Genomic DNA, 23,000 nt, shown 5'->3' with positions numbered 1-23,000 from the left:
GTTCCTTCAGAAGGTTCCACACATGGTGCCTGGAGCAGGGATCCAACCCAGCTGTTGGATCATCTAAAAGCAACACCTGCAAAGGCAAACAAGATCAGACCTCCATGTGTCCAAGCCAGCATTTCCGTGTTTACATAATTTTCTTTCATGTTTTTGATGATCTCACTCTAAGAACAAAATGCGTCCTCAAATATCAGCCTTTTTTATTGCTCTTTCTCCTACTACAATATTACCACCCTTTTCATTTAAAATACGGTTCTCATTGACCTAGATTCCTCGATCCTTCCAGCAGCCAAGTGAATTAGTAGGTTAGCAGACTTGGAGTGCCAGCGGAAAAGTATCAATGTCTGCGTGCCAAATCAAAATGCAAAACTATGTGCTAAAGCAGTATGCATTGTTTGTGTGTAAATATGACCGGTCCCTACCTGGGGATTCCCTAAAATTGCAATTCCAAGAGACAATTTTCTTTTTTGTCCACCACTCAGAGTATCGGCGCGGATGTCCTGAAGGTCGGTGAGGTCGAACATCACAAGAACTTTCTGCACCTTGGCAGTATACAAAGACAAGAGCCAGATTTCCAAAGCACTGGTTGCATTTTAATTCATACATGGCTACACACAATACAGGAGAGTATAACTTCAAGATTTTAAAGTTATCTACTTTAAATGGCTTTGCTTAGAGATAAGTACTGCAAATCTGAATTAAAACTCTTATGAGATGAGGATAGGAAAGAATTGAAAAAAAACACTTCCCTCCTAAATTAGGGTTGTTCTCGTTTCCACAGAACAAGATGCTGGTGAAAATCTTTTATAAAGAAAGCTCAAAGTGTCCAAGATGCTGTAAAACAGAGGACAGTGACTGAGAAACACATACCAACCTCTTGCTCTACTTCCTTTCGTTGAATCCCCTTGATGTGAGCAAAAGTTCTCAGGTTTTCCTTCACCGTTAAGGCTTCAAAATGCAGATTAAACTGGGGGCAAATTCCAACCATTGCCTGAATTCCTTCCATATCCTGCACTTCAGACACTTTGTAGTTGTATATCATTGCAGAACCTGCACACAGGAATGAATGAAACAAATTTCATACTGTAGAGTATTTTCCAGTTATAAGGGGAAAGCAGACTGCTGTGTGTTCATACCTTTGACATTAATTCCAGCATTGTAGGTGTTTCTCAAGTGTTTTTAAAAAAAAAAAAAGGCAAAATAACTTTGTGTTGTCTAAAGCTTTAATACCATTCAAAAGTATTTCAGAGCACGAAGTCTCTCCCTTAAGAACTAAAACATATTTCTTATAGGCATGCAGCTCATGGAAAACATCAGGCCATCCCCATGGAGAAATAACCACCTGTGTGTACTTGCACACATGAGCGTATCCACAAAGGATGCATTAGCCCTGAAGCTCGTGTTGAAGGAGCAGTCTGCACTGACAATGAGCCAGACTGAATAACTGAGGGAAAACTTGTTTTTTTGCATCTTTACCCCCTTACTCTTGAAAAAACAAACAGCTTCTCCTCTTCAGCATTCAGGTCCATGATCTTACCTGCTGAAGGCTTGGAAAATCCACTGAGCACATTTAAGAGAGCAGTTTTTCCAGATCCACTGTGACCAAGTAATGCAGTGATCTGGCCTTCATATATATTTAAGGACAAACCTAGAATAGAAATAGAATAATGTTAGGATGGGAGATTGTGAGAAACAGACTTGTACCTGTAGCTTGCTGCCAAATATGACAGAGGAGTGACATTTCTTTTGAAGCTGAGAGGCAAAAACACGGATCCAAAAACATGGGTTGCATCTTCAGAAGTTAGGACTAAACTTAATAAGGAACTTGCAGTCATGTCTTGATTGAACTGAGGGACAAAAGTGTATTAACTTCTTTACGAGGTTCATAACCTTTTATTTTAGCGTGGCTCAAGAGGGAGTCCACAGAAAGAGAAGAGCCCATAGCTTTTCCCACATGTGAGATTTCAAGAGTTATTTCAAAGCAGCCAGACTTTGCTACCTCATTTCCTTTAAAAAAAAAAAGACTTATTTTGTATTTTTGTGGGTTGTTTGGGTTGTTTTTTTTTACTCAGTATAAAACTTTGAGACCATATTGATAATTTCACCGTCACTTGGAGTTCTTGTTAAACAAAGGTATTTAACAGATATGCCACGACTATGCTATGACTGTGCCAACTACTTGCATCCCTGCAAGTAGTGCAAGTGCTTGGAGAACACTGGTCAGCCAGTGACAGCAGACTTGGCTCTAGCCAGCAACCAAAAAAATAAGTTTTGTTTGCCTGGAAGAGTACATTTTGAGAGGGAGGTTCGAGAGGTGATTTTTATAGTGGTTCATGGCTGCAAAACCCACAGCTTTTAAGGAGACTTCTGCTGTTGCAAAAAATAATAAATAGTAATTTTCCTGGAGCGAAGAGGAAGATAACAACCTGGTAGAAATTTGCCAGTAATTTACCCCAGCAGAAATAACCATTGTATAATGCATTTTAACAGTGCTGGAGGCAGAATTAAGTACATCCAGTACCTTTCAAAACAGTTTGGCTTCATATTTAGTGAAAAATTACGTTAAAAGAATTCCAAAACCTCTCTTACCCCTTAAAGCTTCGGTTCTCTTGTCCTTCTTCTTGTATATTTTTTTAATATTGTTTAGTCTAAAGGAAAGGTAAGCAAGCCATTACTATCAAATCTCACAATTTTGGCATCTTTCCTCTGCCTCAAAGTAACTTTTGAAAACTATTGGAAGAATATTTCTCAACCTCCTCCTCAAACTGGTCCTGCTCATTACCATCAGGGGTTAGCGTAATTCTACCTGAAGGAATTGCTTTATATAATTCATTTCTTGTACACTTAAAAGCAGAATTAACTAAGGCACTTTTCTAAAAGATGTTTAAAAGGTTTCAAAGTCAAACTCAATGAACACTTAGTGAATGAAGTGGGAGACCCTAGGGAGTGAGAAAACACGTGGTTATATAATTAAAAGTGATGATCTAGCTATTATTTTAGCAGATTTATATTTGCTTCCTAGTAATAAGCAATGGGCATCAACAGCAATGGGCCAAACTAGCCCCGTAAGGATGTAAATAACAGCATCTTATGCAGCACACGCCAGCAGCAGTGTTCTTAAAGACAGTGGTGAAGGGGAATAGACTCACTGCTACTGTTCTGCAAAGAAGAAATTGCTGGGCAGCAAGTTGGTCCCTGGCACAGAAGATGCACCATGTCCAATAAAGGTTCAAATCCAGCTCTGGAGCAGAATGAAATGGTGAACAAACCCTCCCTTTCATGTATTTGCCATTAACCTTATCTGTATATGTTAGATAGCTCAGTCTAACATTCACCAGTGCAATATGGCTATGCTCTCTAGAGTCAAATATAATGTGTAGTGTTATATTTTTCATGCCTACAAGAGTCTTTACCTGATTGCTTCCTTCCCATCGAAGCCTGGAGGCATTGGCTCGGTGTTATCACTGAGGATAGTATCGTGGCTGCTCTTGCCGCCAGCTTGCACCCCCATGTACCCGCTCCTGGGCTTGAACCAGTATGACGGTCTCAGGAAGAATGTAGGTGGATATGGTACTCCATATTTGCCTAATTCAGAAACAAAGAAGGTGAAATATCAACCAAAAACTGCTACGTGTCAACTCAACTTTGATAAATGCCATGTCCAGCCATCTTTTCCTCTACAGCTGCAGAATGCAGCCTTTTGGTGGCGTAAAAGGATTGCTAAGTTCTGCAAAGTTATCCACTCGTCCACATCTGTAAATGCAGGTGGGGAGCAATCACAGCAAAGACGTCATTGACCACCTCTTTGGCCCAGAAGTTATAGGAAGATTAGGTCAAGTCCTACAACATCTTTTTAAACCCAGTGGTTAGGGCTGCTGGAGTAGATGTAAAGGATCTCAGTGCCTCGCTGCAAGTTTTAACGTTCCTTTTGGAGCCTGTTTTTGAGGCAGGGCCAAATGAGGTAGATAGCTACAGGCACCCAGCTTCCGGGAAAACAGGATTCTTCCCAACAATTTTTTCCTAAGCAATGCAGCAAATGCAGTTTTCAGCCCCTCCCATACATCGGCACGGCTCATTGCTGTTAACATGCCATTTCACAACCTGACCAGCTCACTACCAGGACATCTTCTTTGTTGCCCCACGTAGATTACAGCTTTCTCAGCTCTATCCCACTGCTGGCACCTCTCCCCCTATGAGGGGAGAGGATTATAGAAGAAAAATGCAAGGAAATTTGTATTCTTTCCCTCGCCTTTGTACTTACCAGGCAAAACCTTATCAAAGTAGATGGCCAACAGCAAATACAGGACACTGTCAAGGGTCAGTATGATGTATAGGTTAAAGAAACGGTACAATTCTGGTTTAAAGGCTGGTCCATATTTTTCTAATTTTACCATCTAGGGGGGATAAAAGCACAAGTCAGATGCAACACTTCCTTTAGCCAGAAATACTACATGCAAGCTGTGTCATCTTGACCATTTTCACCAAAAACCCATGCCCACTCATGATCATGATGCTGTTTCCAAGCAGGGCAACACTTTATTATGACCACAAGTATCAGAAGTGTTTCAGTAAGCTGAATTCAAAATTATGCAGAAGTTAGTACACCAGAAGAGGGCTACACACAATATTTGCTGGGGCAGCACTTCAAGACCTCACGGTTCTTGTAGATCCTGGTACCCACCAGACATACCCCACTGCTGCAATAATTTTCCAGAGATCAAAATTTATTGTAGATACAGAGCTGGTAAAATTCATGATGCAGTTGAGAGTCTAACTGTATTTGTTATGAGTTAGCGTGTACTTTTTGGAGTCAAGTTCTTTTTACAAAGCATCTGGGGCAGAGGGGCATGATTGGGTCGTTATGGCAATGCAAATTATGTACGGCAGCTACTGTTATCTGGCAGAAGTCTGCAGCATTTTGTTGTGGGCTGAAATTTTATGATGTGCTGGCTTTACTTTGAACATACCTTTGAGATGCCAGCTGTAAAGGCAAAAGGACTGAAGAGATTAAAAATCCATTCTGAAGATGGTGGTAGTTTTTCAAACAATGTCAAAAAGCCCAGCAATCCGAAGATGATGTGAAGGACAAATCCTACGAAACTGGCGATACTTGGTTGCTTTAACAACGAGCTGAGCATGAAATAGAAGTGAATCTGCAGCAGAGAAAACCAGTAATTAGCAGGATGCATTTCTGCTGGCGATTAAGGAAAAAAACCAACATGAAAATCCAACAAGCAACATTAGAGACCCTGTTGAGTTTCAGTCGTCCCCTACAGATACACATGGCCCATCACAAGGCTTGCATCATTTAGCAAACAGCTCTGATATTTAGGGCAGGTCTGTAGGGGCAGACAGGTCAGACCCTTCTCGGCCTCCCGAGGAGGCTGGATGCAAGGAGGAAGCCCTGGCCCTAGGGGCACACAGCATCAGCCTTCCCATTAGTGCTGGTGTTAACACCCCTCTTTATTCTGATTTCAAGTCAGAATCTCCCAAAATGTAGAAGGAGTGATGTATTAGCCTACAAATTATAACAATAAATCCCAGCAGTGGAGAAGTTTTTGTTACTTTCTCATATAATGCTCAGCCCTGGAGTACTCTGTAGTCTTTGAGTTTTAGATGCTTTGATTAGGAAATGGAAAAAATCATGCACCATTTAAGAACACAAAAGCAGACTTACAGATGCTATGCCATAAAAGAAATAAAAAAAATATATTTCAAAAAAGTTGTGATCATGGATGACTCCTCTAATCGTGATCAGTGTCAGCAGACTTGCCGTTACTGCAACGTAAACGGTGTACAGCAAGCTCCAGGATAACCTACAAATGAAGGCACAGTTATTTTTGCCTCTGTACATGACAGCACCTGCCATTACATGGCCAGCACAAGACATGCTCTTTTTAATTCAAATATTTTGTAATTCTCAAACGCACTTCCATTTACAATTTCCAGGCTGGAAAGATGCAAATATCACTGTCTTGCACCAACCCAATCTCTGCAGATGCAATGATGCCAGCAAAGAGCCACAGGGCATCTAAGCGCAGGCTCTGCAGCCAGGAACACTTATTCTTATGCTTTTCCTAACGATGTGAAACACTCATGCTCAGAAGGCTTTGGAAGCCTGTTTTGATAGACCCTATGTCCCCCCGTGCTTCATCATTTGCAGTTTTCTCCAAAAGTTGTTGTTTCTTCACTTTTTGTGATCTCTGTGTATCCACCCATTTCCTGGAGGCAAGCAACACCTCAACACCAAGAACCTTGCTACACGCATCTCTGCTACATGAAGAGTGTTCTTTCTCTCTTTTGGGGGAGGAGAGCAGAGCTAAGTATAACAAACAACAAAAGAAATCCTGTATCAGAGCAATGTGCTTGGAAACTGAGGTCCTCCAGCAAACAGCACGTTACAGATAAAAGCAGCACAGGTTTTGTTTCAACAGCATGCAAAACTTGGCTTCAGAGAGCCCAGACGTATGGTTAGGCAATTGCAAATGACTGCTGCTGGGGTCTGGGGAATTACTGCTTCTCAGCTGAGCGGTGGTACCGGACCCACATCCATCCTGCAAACATATCCTATATACATAAGATAGTTCCTGTAATTACACAGTTTATTTCTATGAGACTTACCAGAATGCGATGTCTTGCAAACCCATTGCTCTCATTAATACCTTTAGCTTCTTTTTCTCTCTTATAACTCTCACTGATAAAAAGTACATATATGGGGAGAAGCACAATATAATGTAAATAATGAACCAAATATAATCCAGTTTATACACAGGTTTGATCAAGGGTGATTTCAGACGAACGCCACTAATTGACTTCATCTCTTCCCAGACAGAATGGTTTGTTTTCATCTAAAGAAAGGAAATCAGCCATTAATTTGATTTTCTGTAATGAAACAGCCAACATCAGAACAAACAGGTTTTCATAAGCATTAAAATTATTAGTTTGCCAATAACAATGTTACATTTATAAGTGGCAAATAACCTCAATATTTAGTATCCTTTTATATTGCCTTGTAATAAACAGTAACGCTGCCTTGAGCCACAAGAATGGTCTGTCGTTCTTTTAACTTTTGAATCATACTACGTATTTAAAAAGTTTGGGGGTTTGTTTTTTGTTTTTTTTTTTTGTTTGTTTGTTTTTTAAAGTTTACAGATAACTCTGGAAAGAACAGAAAACGTATTTTCCATCATGATTGTACTTACTTCTATGACTGCTGCGTCAATGCTGGACTGCACTGATAGGAAACCCGCATACCAGTACAAAGGGACTTTGCAGTTACTTGATGAAAAATTGAAGTAGGTATCTATGGGAAAGGAAAAAAAAAAAAGAATTTGATCTATATATTTCCATATATATGTGTATATATATGCTTATGTACATGTGAAGGGTTGAAAATGTATTTGACTTAAGAGAGGAAATCAAGATTCAGTTTTACTCAGCCTTTTTCCTGGAGCAGCCATTTTTCTCCAAGAATAATGTGGTATTGGGAGTTGGTGGCTTTGGCTCCATGGGCCACCTGATATGGCATCAACCCTGTTGTCACAGCGCAGAAGATCTCAGCTCTCGTATTTTGGCAGGAGCCCCGGCTCAAAGTAAAGCAACCGTAAATGTGCCCAATGCCAAGGGCAGGAGAGGAGCACCTCTAGGAAATCCAGAGCACACTGGAGCTGGGGTCACATCTGTGAAGAGCTACTGACTCGTGCAGACAGAATAAATAGCCTCTCCAATATTTCCATTTTCCAAGACCAGTTCTTAGCAAAATACTTTTTTTTTTGCCCATCAACTGATGAACTTGATTTTTATCTGATAATAAGCTTACTTTTTGTTTCGGATAGTTAACTACTTTTAGTCAGTAAATCGGGATGCATTTGGTCAAAGTAGTCGTCATGTGGACAAATGTGTGTGCAGGTTTATGTTTTAATGCATTAAATACATGTCCATGCACTGTATGTTAGAAATACTTTACTGCACACACGATGCTCCTTTTCAGGGCATGATTTGAGATGGTAAGACACAGAAGGGAGAGGGACAACAAGGACTGTGGATAATGTGTATGTGTTCTTAAAAAAATTTTCCCTGACATTTGTTTCCTTCTAAGTGAACAAGACCTCAAGTTCTGGTTAACATCTTTCTTGAAGCATTTAGCACATACAGCCTTGATCCCTTCTTAGTGGCATGGCAGCACAGAGATCCATCTAAGCATTTTTTAATGTAAAATCAAGTTCTCTGGTTTGATTTATTTTGTTACCGATGTGTTCAAAGGCATCATTTGGAAATACCACACTGTAGCTTTGAAATCTGAGACGGTAGGAGAAGTCATCCTTAAAAACAACACCAATAATGTCTTCCTCCAAAATTCCTCTTGTTTCCATTTTTTTCTCATTTTCCACCTCTTCTATTATTATACCTGTCATTAAAGAAAACAAAAAAAAGAATGAAACCATGACAGCTGAAACTTTGATTAGTCACGCAACAACATGAAAATGTGCACCAGCCACAATTTGTACCCTCAAAAATGGTATTCTCCAAATCCTTTTCTCCCCCCACCACGATGAAGACCGAGGTGCCCACAGTGTCGAGGTGGGTGCAGGCACTGCAGCTACGAGGATCTAAAAGCAGCATTACCCGTCATTGCAGAATTCGAAGCCACTTTGCTCATTATTCGCCTGGTGGTGTCCGTCACAGGTGTGTATGCAAGTCTAACTCCCGTAGCGTTAAAGGCTGGATCATCTAATCGCCCGAGGAAGTTGTATGGGATTTCTTGCCGCTGGGAGTGGAATATCATACTTGATGATGTTTGTATTATTAAGAGAAAAACCACCGATGTAATCCATTCCTAGATGAAAGGGAGGAAATGCAAACGTGAGTGGCAGCACAGTGGCTGGGAGGTTGGGTGGCATGGAAAGTGTCTTCAAGGACCTTTCTCATCCTGTGCTGATCTGGCTGCACAGTCCGGCTCCTCCAGCCGTGAATGCCTTCTTTCTGCAAATGAGGAAGAGCTATTTCACAGGTGTAATAATTTGAAAACATGAGGAATGTTCCAAGTGAAAAAAATGTTTTCTTAGTACCAGAGCCAATGAGGTCTGCTGATAATTTTACACCGGTAATCGTGAATTGGACATTGTGTTCTTCTGGACAGTGTAGAAATGGGATCAACAACCAAAAGCAACAAACCAGCTTTGTAACAAGCCCTTATTATGCCGTGATATTTTAGTGTCATGGGAAGAAGCGTAACTGCTGACATTTTCCAGAGACCCGCATTACCAGCTGAGGCTTCTCATATATCACCTAGTATAAAAACAATGCAATGTAAAAATACTTCGCAGTGGAAATCTTAACTTCCCTTTGGAAGAACCAATACTTGCCTGAAAACTTTCTGTCTTCATCCTCCACACCAGAAGAATATTTTTCCATAGGAGAGCACGAGTTTGCTGAAATATTTTTGAGGCTCTCTTGAATATCCCCTGCATTTTCCCAGCTAGGATGAGAAAGAAAATAATATCATGTAGAATAAAAGAGATCACTGGGAGTTAATATATTTACTTGGGTAAATGCCACTTCAGAGGAAGCCAATAACATGACAAAGGTTAAGAGCTTTTCTCCATTTTACAATTGGGACAACCAAGGAGAAGTTCAATGGAAATAGTCCAAGATCATGCAAGGGAACAGGGAGCTGGGTTGGACTCGGCTGCCTCTTCCACGTGCACAGATTCATCCTTCTTCATCCCAAAGAGGCTTTATAGAAAGAGGCATTCAACTGGCTATAGTTTGATTCTTCATCTACGTAAAATTAACAACAGAAAAGCCAGTCTGTCCTGTACTAAAAATGTGAGAGGATTGAAAGGCATATAGAAGAAAGAAGATATACATTTTAATTTTCTTTTTTTTATGCAGCTATTCAAAATAGTTAAAACAGACACGATCTGCAGCAGCATTGTCAAATCCAGCTCCTGAGTGCACTAGCTCTGGTTTACGTTTACTCAGATCCTGCACTTCTTGCAGTGAATTTATGTCTCGCCTTAGACATGCGGTTTGCTGGCAAACCACTGCTCAGCTGCTCTAGATACTGTAACTAGACCCTAAACCATCCACATTACATACGCCTTCTCCCCACATCGTCTATAGGGGGAAGGCAGCTGCCACCCAGGAGGTGGTTAGATGCTAGAAGTAGCCTAAAATAGATGCTGCCAATGTATCCCTTAAGCAGGCTGACAAAAGACCAATTTGTCACATTTTCACCCAAATGCTGATATAATGAATTATAACTCTAGTATAGCTAGAGCAGGGCAGCATTAAAACACCAATGTAGCTGCTTCTTTATATCCTCCTAAATACTGAGCAGGGAGAATTTATTGGGAGATATTTTTTATGGAGAATTTTTATTTCAGCCCCAACTTTGGTCATGTGGCCAAGCAGCAAATATCCTGTACAAGAACAACAGCAATTTCAGAGTGACTGGTTTCACGACCTTCCCAGAAGGAGAACAGGGGAGGGAACCTCAGAACATGCTTTTGTATTTTAATCCTTTAAAGTGGCTGAAACAAAAAATCAAAGCAACCTCAGACGCATTGTGCTCTTTTCCCCTTGGACATCGCTTCCTGATGTCACGGATTGGGCAGCTGGAGTTAATAAATGGTTCTACTACTCTGTTCCCTTCGTTGCTTGTTTTTGGAAGAACTAAATATTTGCGTACTCCAGGGGCAATGGATCCAGAATCCCTGTTTGCCCTCTGACTGTTAGCACAAGGCTTATCTCCTCAGCGCTCTGCTTTCCCTGCCTGGAGCTTTCTCCTGTGCTTCCGCGTCACAGCCTACAATGAAGGTTAAAGGCAATTAGGAAGGGATTTCTAGGAAGTGCTACTTTTTTTTGCCCAGGTCTGGATTTCAGTCATTGTGAACTAAAAGCAGCAGCCCAGCACGGGATGTTGGGGCAGTAAACAAAGGTTCACGCTGGAGTATTTGGATAACGTGGGAAACATGATGGTCTTGTAAAAATAGCTCTGAATCTCTACAGACATAACAAACTTCATTAAAAAAAGAGATGGAGCAAATCTAAAACTTTTTTAAAAAGTCCAACTAATTTTCTATCAGTTTCAATCTTAGTTTTGCCTTTGGGGCAAGAAGCAACTACCCCTGGAAGCTGAAACATGAACCCAGAAAGTTAAACAAATGATGCTGCCTACAAGTGCTGCATGAACTTCATCAGGAAGTTGAATTTCAATTCAACTGAAATTGAAGTTCTAATTTCAATTTAAATTAGATATCAAAAGACACAAAACATAAGCAGGAGAGATGCCACTACAAGACCTGAGATTCAAACCTGCAGATTCAGAAGACAAAAACAAACATCAGAAATGTATTTGGGGGCAACGGTGTTTGAGAAGCCTTAAACCAGTAAGAGCATCACTTGTAAAACGGGGTGTCTCTGGAATCATTTGCCTTCCAAGGGCTCGGTAAATGCACCCAAACTTCTTGCTCTCCAGGAACACACTCCTCAGGCACTGCAATAACTTTTACTGAGATCCCGTGTGTATATATATATATATGTATATATATATAACTCAAAGGTTATCCCAGGAAGGCATGTCCCATATAACCACTTAATTTATTTACCGTCTCAGGGATTTCCTATTTGGCACCTCCTCAGACTTTTTTCCCCCTCTAATAAAAACTTAACAAAGCGTATTGTGGCTAACTCTGAAAAGCAAGTTGCTCTTCAGGAGTACTGGCAGGAACCTCTCGATGCTGGCTACGAAGCAAGCAATGTGCGATGCATCTCGTGCTTCCCAGAGGAGCCGCCGGCTTTCCGAGAGCCAATGATTAATCCCTGCACGTGGGGAGTGCAGAGGTGAACGTGCTCTCTCAATACCCTCCTGTTTGCCAGTTACTGCAAACACAAAAACCTGCATCTGGCCCCTACTCAGCCCTGTCTTTACCTCCTGATAAATACGAGACAGATTTGTACTGACTCTGCTCTTTAACACACAGTTTTTGAAAGAGGTTTTTTTTCCTACTCTCAACTAAAAAAAAATAGCTCTAAGCCTGCCCTGTATCAAAGTTCAACACTTTAATTCATACAGAGAAGTGAAATTTGGGGGTCCACGTTTTTAGAAGCCTTTCTTGGTGATAGCAAGGCTGGAGGAGGGGGAGCAAACGGAGGGATCGTTAGCTGGGAGGACCCAGCGCTCAACCTGTGGCTCTTCGCCTAGAGCCAAAGTGCATCAGCGGCGAGAATCAAAATCCACGCTCACCCAGAAAAGCAGAATTTTTTGCCCCTTTGCCTCTTAAACATTTTGATGCAAAGCTCAATGTTTGTCAGAGAGCAGAGCTGGAAAGTACAGCTGTTATGCATTCAGCATAAGACTGTATTAAAATAATAAGGAAAAAATTAATCACCAAACACAATCCCTGCATGAAAATACCCTAGGTATAATTTTTCACTTAACAAAAGAGAAATATGAAAGTCCTTACCTGATAATGTGTTTTCCATTAGAAATATGTCTCCTTCAGCTCTGAGATGTCTGGGCTCATCGTCTCTTTGCAGTCCTGGAGAGGGTTCAAGGCTGTAGTACAGCCCGATGGCCATGCCCCTCTCCAGCCTGACGTCAGAGTCCGGTCCCAGCGGTGCAAACGCTCTCAACGCTTCTGGAGCAACGACCCAACCGGGGAGCAATACCTACAACCAGCTGGCCTAGAGCTTGCAGATATTAACATGACGTTTTGCGGTATTTAATGTGACATGTGCATTGCATGCAATGTAACGGCATGTTTCTACCAGGCTTACATGTCCCAGGGAGAGCCTCAGGAGGAGAGCTGCGTGCCCTGGGACGGGGTGAACGTGAGCTCCCCATTGGTGGCAAAGCAACCTCGTCCTTGCCCAAGCTTCTCTGGAGGGAAAACTTCACTGCCTTCTCCCCATCTTGCTCAGAGCCCGAGTCAGCAAGCAATCCTTCCTCTGCAGAGGCGAATCCTGCGTCTGAGGACCAATGGGATTTTATTTCTTGTTTCTGAATTCCCCTTTGTTTTAAATTTTTTTTTTCTTTTTTAGTTTTTACTCCTTTTAATTGCTTTTCCAGCAGCTGTCAACACAGCTGGAATGAGGATGGAGTTTGTTAGGTTTGGTTTGTTTTTTTTTTTTTAAAATCAGTTTCCAATGGATCTGCACTCAAAACAGGGAGGTGAAGAAATCAGATAAGCCAGGAAACCCAAATGAGTTGGAAGGGCGTACAGCCACACGACAATTCAAGTAGTTAAAGGAGTTCGGCTGTCCTGAAACTTCAACAGCTTAAGGACTCCGCATCTGATTTGCAGAGCTGACTAAAACCACAAAAGCCGCCTGGTTGTTGCTTAACAAAAGGCCATAGCTCTTCTGCAGCTGCCGATTTACTCATTTTCAAGGAATGAGTTCATTTAGGAGAGGAGCAGAGCGTTTTCCTGCATCACTTCCCATTGGGCAACAAGCGAGAAATGGGGAAGGCTACTCGTAACTGCAAAAAAGCACAGCTGAGATGCACTTCACTAAAAAAAAAATACTGTTTCTGACACATACCCTGTGCCATACATAGTGTGCTGGCAGTACCTGGTGGAGCGTGGAGCCCTGGCATGCCTGCACATTATCTACAGAAAATGCATTTTAACATAAAAATGACACCTGCTCCGAGTGCTCCTTAGGGTTTCCCATCCTGTACACTGGGTGCTTCCCCTGGCTCTGCCACTGAAGTAGGACCCCAGTCCAAGGCAACCCTTTGGGGCTTCACTGAAAAGCAGCTAGAGAGCACGTAGCATCTCAAAATATCATTAATTAAATCCCCAAGCAGTTGCTCCACAGGATTTCTGAGGAGGAGACTCAGGACCAGCCTTGGATCAGCCCTTACCTCTACCAGGAGGAGGAGAGGGGCAAAGGACAGAGCCAGCATCCTCTGAGGGGGACACTTGAAGCAATGCTTTTCAGGAAAAAGGAGAACTGAAAGCTCCGGGACACTCTTATCAAGGAGAAATTCAGCACGCTAAGTTAGGGACTTTCTGAAGATCTCTTAAAAGGAAGCATTACAAAGGAATGGATTAATTTTACAGCTTTAAAAAGAAAAATAAATGGCATGCTGCCCTTAACACACCATTAAAGAAAAACTAGTATGAAAACCTGGGAATTTTCAACAAGTTCAGATTAAATTTCTTTGGGGTTATTTTCCTCCCCACTGAGGGGTCCGGGGAGACTGAGGCACAATCCCCTTTCATTTTGCTAGGTCCTTAGCCGACCCGCAGGGCTGGAGGTGGACCTCCTCCTCCTCCTCCTCAGCAGCGGGTCACACCGGGAGCTGGCAGTACCACGCGGCAGCCGAGGAGCAGGCAGCGTACTTCATCCCTGTAGACCACGGTTTCGTGTTCCAGCTTCAGCCAAACCCCTCACCAGCAGCACCTTGCCTCCCCTTGCGCCAGGAGCGAGCACCCATCCAGCCACCCAGCAAGTTCGTCTTGGGTACGGATCCAACCAGAAAAACGAATTATTTTTTTCGGTGGGGTTAATTTTCCAGCGGACGAACATGATTCATCCCTGCAGATGCACGACGCAGCGTGCCAGGAGCACTCAGCTGCCGTGGGGTCACTTCTAGCCCGAAGTTGGGCTGAACTAATCTGGCTGCAAAACGTGACACAACCGCGGGCGGTCGAATCCCAAGTGTTGCAATACTGCGATTCCCTGAATTCAATTAAAAATATGCAATTACTGCAGCCTGACACCCCCAGCCACGCCAAGAGCCGGGGCCCCCCATGCTCTGCCCAAGCCCACTCACCTGCATGCCCCGGTGTGCTCCAGGGAACAGCAAAGGCTTTTGAAAACAGTCCTCCTAATTCTAGCACGGCAAAACACACGCATGAGAGCAACGCAAGCATTTAACAATCCAATCCATCTTTATTTTGGTAGTACTTTCTGCCGGAAAAGGAAAAACCTTGACTTTGCTGTATTTGTAAAGTGGTAAAAGAAAGACAGGCGTATAAAATAAACTGCAAATGATTCAAAGTGCCTGACGGCAACATCAAGAGGAGCGTTACAAACGTGTCACCTTTGGACCTGATACCTTCCGTTTCTGCTAACAGAGTACTGGATGTCAGCTTCGTAATAGACTTCACTCGCTATACAGAGATATTTTTAAATAAGGGCTTTTCTTGGTAATGTAAACAGAAAATCAGACACGTTAAATTCCTCCATAGAAAAATACAACCTTACAATAACACCACAAAGTAAATGCGTCTTCCAAGTTTTGGATATACTACCTATTTCTCACAACCAGCCTGCAAGGTAACTAAAACCATTATACCTGGGAACGGCGGCACAAACTGAATTGATTTGCCCCAAGTCCCACAGTCAGCCTGAATCCAGCTGCCTCGTTGCGGTTTTATCTCCTAGAGCACAAACTGGGTGTGCGTATCGTACGGCTGGGATTTGGCATGTCACTGGTAACAGCTGAACAAAGGGACTTAAAATTGCAGGAATAAAACTCTCGCGTTTCCAGGGGATTCTCTGGTTTAATTTTGCATGTGTTTTTCCTTATTCTGGCAATTACAGACATCATATGACACTTTGAAAGACTTCTGGTTACAATACATTATGATTACAGTGATGTTTTGGGGTGGCATCTTACGCCACACTGACACAGGATGTCACCACGCCAAAAAGATCCCACCCAAATACGCAGTGAGCTTAACGAGCCAAATTCTTCGTACGTGTAGCTGCACAAATACAGTGCCACCATCAACTGGGTTACTCCAGGGTAAACAAGAACAGTATCAAGCTGAGCAAATCTAGATGCTAATGAAAGTTTTCATACGATCCACTTGAAACATTAGAAAATAAGAAACTATTTGAAATAGGGTGATGTCGTCCAGACAGTATCAAACGACTTTACAGACTATTAACTCTGACTATAAGTTAAAGAATAAAATTAAGACATCAAGGCTAACAGGTCACAACTGTACTTTTGTAAGTTCACGTGGAAAGAGCATGCTGTACATTGCTGGACAGATGTACAGATGACACTCAGCTGAAAAACCATTTACAAAAAGAGATGGAAGTAAGAAATGTGGGATTTGGAGAAAACGCTCTTAGCTTGTATGTACAGACATGGGAAAACATCACAAGACAAAATTCTGGGTGCCACCTTTGCTCCAAATAAAGGAAAATGCTCAGAGATACTGGCCAGCAGCAGGGATGCAGCTGGGAGCAACGGGCTGGGGGTTCCCAGGGGCTAAATAAAAGGCTGCATAAACAAAAGAGCTGAATTTGGGTCACTTCTGTTTTCTTACAGGGAAGCTTCAGCCCTGGAAAGATCGCTACTGGAGCTGCAGTTTAGAGGCTGGTGCTTTAATCCCGTTCTTTACCCATTTCGCTTCTAGCACGGGAGATGAGGGCATACGCAAGTACCATGGCTCAGGGCTCATCAAAACGGGCAGATTCATGGTCTGCGCTCCCGAGGGGAAGGGACCTTCCCCTGGGGGAGCAAACGGGGCGTCCAGGTGTTTCTGCAGTTCTTGGGCTCAAATTTGAACCACAAAACAAATTCTCTATGTTTATATGCAATCTACAGGTACAAAAGAGGAAGCAAAAGTTGTATGCAGAGAGTTCACATCACCCCATAGTAGAGCAAGAAACTAATGAAAATAGATTTTGGCTCAATGTGATGATAAACCATTATCGGACATATTACATACATTATTGCCTGATAATTACAAACAGTAATTTTTTACACAACTCCACCTTAACCCATAGTTTTTTGTGTATTCGCAAGAAAAACAAAGGTCTTTTCTAACTTTAACGTGAAGATATATAAATTATATGACTTATGAAGCCAATGTTTCAATATAAATGCATCTTTCTACTTATTCATTGCAGAACACAATGAACTGTTAGCAATCTTTAATTTCATCTTATAAAACTAAAAAAGTGATGATAGCTTTGTATAGAAAAAACAAACAAACAAAAAAATTTCAATGTACATCTGTCATATCTTAGGATACAGGATCACATATTCTGCTCTTTTTAGTGCTTCTATGCAAACCAAAGGCACCATTCCTACTGATGAGGTGGTGAATTTGGATATTTTTATTTTGGTTTTACGAAGGTGAATGAAAAATTGCCAGGCCAGGACAAAGCAAACGTTCCTGTGCTGAGCACACTACTGCACTACTTACTGCTATCACAACAAAGACAGATTAGGAAATACTGTTGCATGTACTTACGAATTCACTGTCAAGAAAAATGAAAACATCTAAAAAGGACTGTCTAAAAACAGCTGACAGGATACACGTCGTTACACCCAATGAAGGAATTAGACTGTTTTTAATGAAGACAAGAAATACTCACATCTCTGCAAATCCCATAACTACACAGTTATGCCTTTGTACTTTTACCAAGCGGGGAAAAAAAAGGCATCCACTTCTGTACACCCCCTTTAACCCTACAGTGCATGCATTACAAACACCAGTGCCCCCCAGAATGGCAGCAGGACTTAGCCACATCTGCCAACTTGCACTAGAAAGGAATATAAGTGTCAGTAAGTGCCATATTATATCTGTAAATGAACATTTTCACATTGGTTGGATACCAAGCTAAGCTCGCAGTGTAATTCAGGACCGTCTTTGCAGTGAATACAATTACTTTGGAGTGGTTTTTCCCCTCTCTTCTAAGCAGGTGCATCTTCTAAGCACAAGCAGGGACGGATCAGCCGGCGGGGGAGCAGGACCTTGCAGGGACACATGTCTGCATGGCACCTGGTCGGGCAGGCAGCAATGCCCAACCGAGGGCACGGAGCACGGCAAGACCCTGCGAACCAGCGAGCGGGTCCCGCAGGGCAGGATGCTCCAGCGGCAACTGGTTTTGCTCAAATGCACGATTTCCAGTACGGACAGCCCAACCTCAGGCAGCCAGCCCTGATGCCGGCGCAGCACGGCCAAGGGAGGAAGGCAGGCGGGTGCTCCTGCACAAGCAACCGACACCAGGAGATGACCGACTGTCGTGGCGGTGTTTTCTCGCTCAACGCAAACCAGGAAACAGCGAGGGGAGAAGGAATTTCAGAACAGCCAGAATAACTTTGGGGACGCTCACCGCTTCCACTGCTATTGCGGCATTATTCCTAAGGCCAGGATGGCGGAACACACTCAGGGCTTCCAAATACGATTTTCCTTGTCCATCCCAGCTCCGGTGTTTTCCATGCACACGCCCCAACGTGTGCGCAGAGGATCATCGCTTGCACAAAACACGAGCTGCCGAGCAGATCTGGACCGTAAGGAGTTTAGAAAACGACTCGGTCTTCCTGCGTCCTCTCCCACCACAGTGTGCTGTTCAGGGTGCCGAAGCTGCTGTCCTCCTCCTCCTGCTCTTTAGCAAGCTCCACAAAAACCTGAACAGACAGAAAGGATGTGAACATGCCATGCTCCTTGTAGGAACTTTCTCGATCACAAGTAGCATGCATGGTAAAAATCTCATGGATATGGGATGTATTGCTTCATCTGTGGGAGGTTTTTAGAATTTTGGGGTTTTTCTCCTTTCCAATGAAAAGGAAGTTGAACCAAATACACGCTGAAGGACATTTATCGTCAGCAATAACTAATCCAGAATAAGCAATAATAAGCCTCAGCTTTACCCTCCTTTCAGAAATGAACACCAATGCCCATCTTTTGAATAAATCAGAGTGGCATTTCCACTAATGTCACACATTTATTTTGCTCCAGTCACTGCAGTTCGCATGTCTTATTTTAAAAAGAAAGGAGAAAATGGGAATAAAGAGAGCAAGGGAAATGACAGTCCCAATTCACTTTGGAAAAGGGGACTTCACTTCCCCCAAAACGCCCCAACAGGCAACAGCAGAGCGGCCCCAGCTGCCTGAAAGCCGGGCACGGGGGACAACCTGCATGCGCAGGGCTCATCAGCCCCTCCATCCACGACTCGCTCAGACTGGGTGCACGACTCCTGTACGACAGGGGCAAAGCGAACCCACCCCGGACACCTGCGAAAACCCTGTCTAAAAACCTGCAACACCTTCGCCTGGCAGGGTTTACTTCCGTGAAGTATCATTTGCTTTAACATACCTGTTCCAGCGTTGCCTGAGAAAAGCTGTACTCCTCGATGTTAAAGGCGTGTTTTACTGTTGAAAGAATTAACGAGAGCGCATATTTAGGGATACTGACTATCTGATACAACTGGATTTAAAGCATTTTAAGCTGGTACAAGTGCTTACTCTTGATTTCACAAGAAACAGGAGTTGAGGACAGCAATAATAATAGAAAAAATAAATCAAATAAATTTGGAGCAGAAATGCACAAGTGCTATTGCATGGCAGAAGTGCCAGTTATGGGAGACAAAATCATTTCTGTATGTGATGCGTGGCAAATGCTTAATTACCTTCTTCCAGCTTGGAAAAAGAATGTGAAAGCGACTGTACATCTTCTTTAGGAATTTTATATGCCAAAATAGAAGCAAAACTGGAACAAAGAAACAAAGCAAATTTAGCTTCAGGCAAAATTACTTAAAGCAAAAATATTAATATCCAAGTGAATGGATTTAAATTCATTTTCTGAAGGTTACTCCGGGCATTTTGACTAGTCATCATCATACAAGACAACAGGAACAATGTCGTTCCAGGAGACCAGCTGGTTTATAATCTGTCTCAGAGATCCGGGTCCAGGTGCATCAGCGGAGACCCACCTGAGACTGCTCTATGATTTATACGCTCTTCAGATTCAACCGTTTATATTCTGCCTATAAACTCATGAAAGAAAAATCTCTGCCCGGGATTCGAAAAGTTGTGAGGTTTGCCTTTTCAAATGAACTCAGAGGGAGGTCACAGGATCTCTCGGGACTTTGCATCATCCAGCAGTTCCTGCAAACCAGACTCCAGAACAGGGAGCTGCTCTACCCCACACATTTGCTTCTGAAAAATAAACTCTCCTCCAAATCTCCCGCATTGAGGAATGCTCCTTTCACGATGCCTGCAGTGCCCTTTTTGGAGAGTCTCATCAGCGGTCACCAAGCCAGTGAGTTCATACCACAGAAATTCAAAGCTGTTGGGGGAAAACCAACCAACCCACCCCCCAAACTTTAAGGAAACCTCAGAAAATGTTCAAGCATTTCTAGTTAAGGGCCAGTGACTCAGTGACTCAGATTTTACCCGTTTCCCTGGTGGGGGGGCCAACCGAAGAGGAAGCCTCCAAGCAACAGCTATGCAGAAATCGAGTTTTGCTTCCTCCGTGCCCAACATCTGCACGCAGGGCTGACAGCCACCGCCCCAGCAGCTTTTGCTGGCCTGCAAAACGCTTCCTCTTTTTTTTTTAATCTACGTGTAAATATTTCTTGTAAATTTTAGTATCATGGCATTCCTTACTCGGTGCCAAGGAGCTGCTGAGAAATCAGGGGCTTTTGTATTAATATCAATGTTTTCTGCGTATTTGTTGACGTTTACCTTTCCTGACGATTTGCGTTTGGGAAGATGTGCAAAATCTGGCTCTGCAGATACTCCACCTGCTGTACATCTGCTGTTTCTTTTAACTTCATTTCCAAGAAGTATCCTCTGCCAAACTTACTCTTCAGGTGTTGGACAGTACCTATACATCTACCAATTGCAGAGAGAAAATAAGAGTTGTACATGATACACCACACTCAAAAAGCAGCCTAACTTCTAACAAACGCTTTTAGCAGTTTAAGTTTAATTTTGCTCCAAGTTTAAGGTGAAAAAAAAATTGTCTACCTATGTTTTCAAAGAAATATATTCTCGTTGACAGCTGTCCTACCCTCCCTGCTGCAACACCCGCCCGCAGGGGAGGGCTCCGGTGGTACCTGAGCTGCCCCGACACCAGGATGGCCACGCGGTCACAGACAGCATCCGCCTCTTCCATATAGTGAGTGGTCAGGATAGCTGCTCTCTCCTTATTCTTAAACGCTGCTCGAATTGCCCGCCTACAAAACATAACCAAAAAAATCCCCGAATAAAACATTTAAAGCATTTGGCACATAACAGTAAATCCTGGGTTAGTAGGACGAGGACTCTGAAGGTCAAGCACAAACCCTTTGTTTTATGGACCAATATTACTCCCACAGCAACAATTAACATCTGATTTTTTCACAAAGATGACTCAAATCTCATACTCCTTACATTATTTTAAAGATGTCTTTTAACTTTCAAGCTTTTTATCTCCCAGCTGTTCTGGGAGAGAGGACACAGATGAAGTGCACCTGGCACTAAGGCAGCGTTGATTCCCTGTCTATGGCTCTCCCTAGTGTTAACAGGCATAATGAACACAGAAAATCGGGCAGATTCCCAAAGAGAAACGAGCCTGTGGCAAACATAGCCCTGGCGGCGCTCACCACATGTGCTGCTTGGCTTTTGGATCCATTCCGGTCGACGGTTCATCCAAGAGCGTGACCCGTGGGTTGCCCAGCATACTCAGGGCAAAGCACAGCTGGGAGGAAGGCAAAGGGAAAGGGTAAGGACACACTGGCTGCTGGAGACACGCAACACGGCACCTCGAAAAGCTCCCCCATACCTTGCGTTTCAGCCCTACGCCCAGCTTCTTCGTTGTCTTCTGCAGGTGGTCTTTTAAATCCAGGGCGCTTGCAATGCTGCGGAAGGGGGAGGACCACGTGTGAAAAGCTGAGAGGGTGACGGTTTGGCTTTCCCCTCATCACATAGTACGCAAGCAGTCTCATTTGAAGAGCTCAGTTACAAATATTTGTATATATAGTATTAAAAAAAGCAGAGCAGTAAGCACAAGGGGATCTGGGCGCTCCCATACAAAACCACCTGCCCCGTGTCCTGGAGGAGCCCAGGGTGACAACCTAGAAACAGCTCCAAGCCCTGGACTCCCCATCCTCACAGCCTCTGCAAAGGTCACTGTTAGCGCTTCGTAACTTTAAAAAAAAAAAAAACAAACCAACAAATACCAGTTGAATTCTGTGTGACTGTATCTGTATCTCCTAACCTACAAATTCACACTTGCCGAATTTGCTGAAAAGATCCAATCAAACTTAAATGAAAAAAAGATTGCATTAGGAAAAGTGAAAAGAAAAAATGCTAAGAAAAATATAGCTAAACCTTAAACATTTCTATAATAAACTACTTACCGTTTTATGACTTCCTTAACATCAGACTGACTCATTCCTTTGATAGCACCATAAATTTCAAAGTGTTCCTGCAATGTAATATCTGGCCAAAGTGGATTCGTTTGAGGACAGTACCCCACAAATTTCACCGAGTCATCTTCGTTGTTCAGGCCAAAAGAATAATCTCCCATCAGAACCTGCGAGGAAAATGTATAGACTGTATTCAATAATATTGTTTCAGAACTGTTTTTGTAAAGTTTTAGCAAAAAGCACTTGGGAATGCTTGCAATAATAATAAAAATAAAGATTCATTTATCTATTTAGTTTGTAGCATGTAACGTACTTGCCCACTGGTTGGCTCAATCTCTCCAACGAGCATATTAATTAACGTGCTTTTCCCAGCTCCATTGGGTCCTAACAAACCCAATATTTCTCCTAAAGAAAGGACGACACAAAACATTGCCCATGAGGTCAGATAAATGGATTCAAGAGTTGTTTTTGTAAAGAAAACAGCTCAACAGCAAGTAGTTGAACTCCAACCTTTTTTTAAGCAGAGAGAAACATGTTTCGTTGCCACTTTCTTTATTTTTCTCCCCAGAAGAAATTCCTTTCTTTCATCAAACTCTTTGTGCAAGCTGCTGACCAGGATTGCTGGCATCTAGTAGAGAAAAGAGAAGTGGCTGCAGATCCCAGCAGCTCTGGGGAACATCTGAATTGGGGTTTTGGGTAGTGCCCATGGGCGCACGGCATTACCTCCTCACTTTTGGGGCTGCTCAGTATTTCTTGGACTCGCAGCCTCTCCGCCTTCACGTCTTCATCTTCGTTCTCATCATGCGGGACGTCTGGGAACTTCCACGTTTTGGCTTTCGTAAAATATTTTCTAAGGGGAAGAAAACAACATGATGCCTCTG

The 23,000-nt window shown here is 42.8% G+C and overlaps 2 protein-coding genes across 2 annotated transcripts in view; both read right to left on the bottom strand.

Moving 5' to 3' along the window:
- The window catches only part of LOC103916710 (ATP-binding cassette sub-family A member 9-like), a 26,665-nt gene extending 14,077 nt beyond the window's left edge, over positions 1–12,588 (bottom strand). Inside the window, 15 exon segments of the mRNA XM_009323763.1 lie at positions 2–76; positions 426–545; positions 878–1,053; positions 1,541–1,651; positions 2,593–2,651; positions 3,417–3,588; positions 4,265–4,397; positions 4,971–5,156; positions 5,681–5,819; positions 6,625–6,851; positions 7,206–7,306; positions 8,252–8,410; positions 8,629–8,839; positions 9,369–9,481; positions 12,474–12,588. Coding sequence (XP_009322038.1) covers positions 2–76; positions 426–545; positions 878–1,053; positions 1,541–1,651; positions 2,593–2,651; positions 3,417–3,588; positions 4,265–4,397; positions 4,971–5,156; positions 5,681–5,819; positions 6,625–6,851; positions 7,206–7,306; positions 8,252–8,410; positions 8,629–8,839; positions 9,369–9,481; positions 12,474–12,588 — 2,097 coding nt within the window.
- Positions 12,589–14,895: 2,307 nt separating this feature from the next.
- ABCA5 (ATP-binding cassette, sub-family A (ABC1), member 5) overlaps positions 14,896–23,000 on the bottom strand; it is a 31,965-nt gene continuing 23,860 nt past the window's right edge. Inside the window, exons 30-40 of the mRNA XM_009323665.1 lie at positions 22,843–22,969; positions 22,630–22,747; positions 22,433–22,524; positions 22,111–22,286; positions 21,534–21,609; positions 21,355–21,449; positions 20,827–20,946; positions 20,453–20,602; positions 19,396–19,475; positions 19,083–19,138; positions 14,896–18,394 (exon numbers count right to left, since the gene is read on the bottom strand). Of these exons, the coding sequence (XP_009321940.1) occupies positions 18,287–18,394; positions 19,083–19,138; positions 19,396–19,475; positions 20,453–20,602; positions 20,827–20,946; positions 21,355–21,449; positions 21,534–21,609; positions 22,111–22,286; positions 22,433–22,524; positions 22,630–22,747; positions 22,843–22,969 (1,198 nt within the window). The 3' untranslated portion in view covers positions 14,896–18,286. The remainder of the gene's footprint in view (positions 18,395–19,082; positions 19,139–19,395; positions 19,476–20,452; positions 20,603–20,826; positions 20,947–21,354; positions 21,450–21,533; positions 21,610–22,110; positions 22,287–22,432; positions 22,525–22,629; positions 22,748–22,842; positions 22,970–23,000) is intronic.

The sequence above is a fragment of the Pygoscelis adeliae genome, unplaced genomic scaffold (genome assembly GCF_000699105.1).
Source record: "Pygoscelis adeliae isolate BGI_AS28 unplaced genomic scaffold, ASM69910v1 Scaffold75, whole genome shotgun sequence".
NCBI classification, from domain to species: domain Eukaryota; kingdom Metazoa; phylum Chordata; class Aves; order Sphenisciformes; family Spheniscidae; genus Pygoscelis; species Pygoscelis adeliae.
Note: the sequence above shows the minus strand (reverse complement) of the source record. Positions and strands in the feature narration are given on the sequence as shown.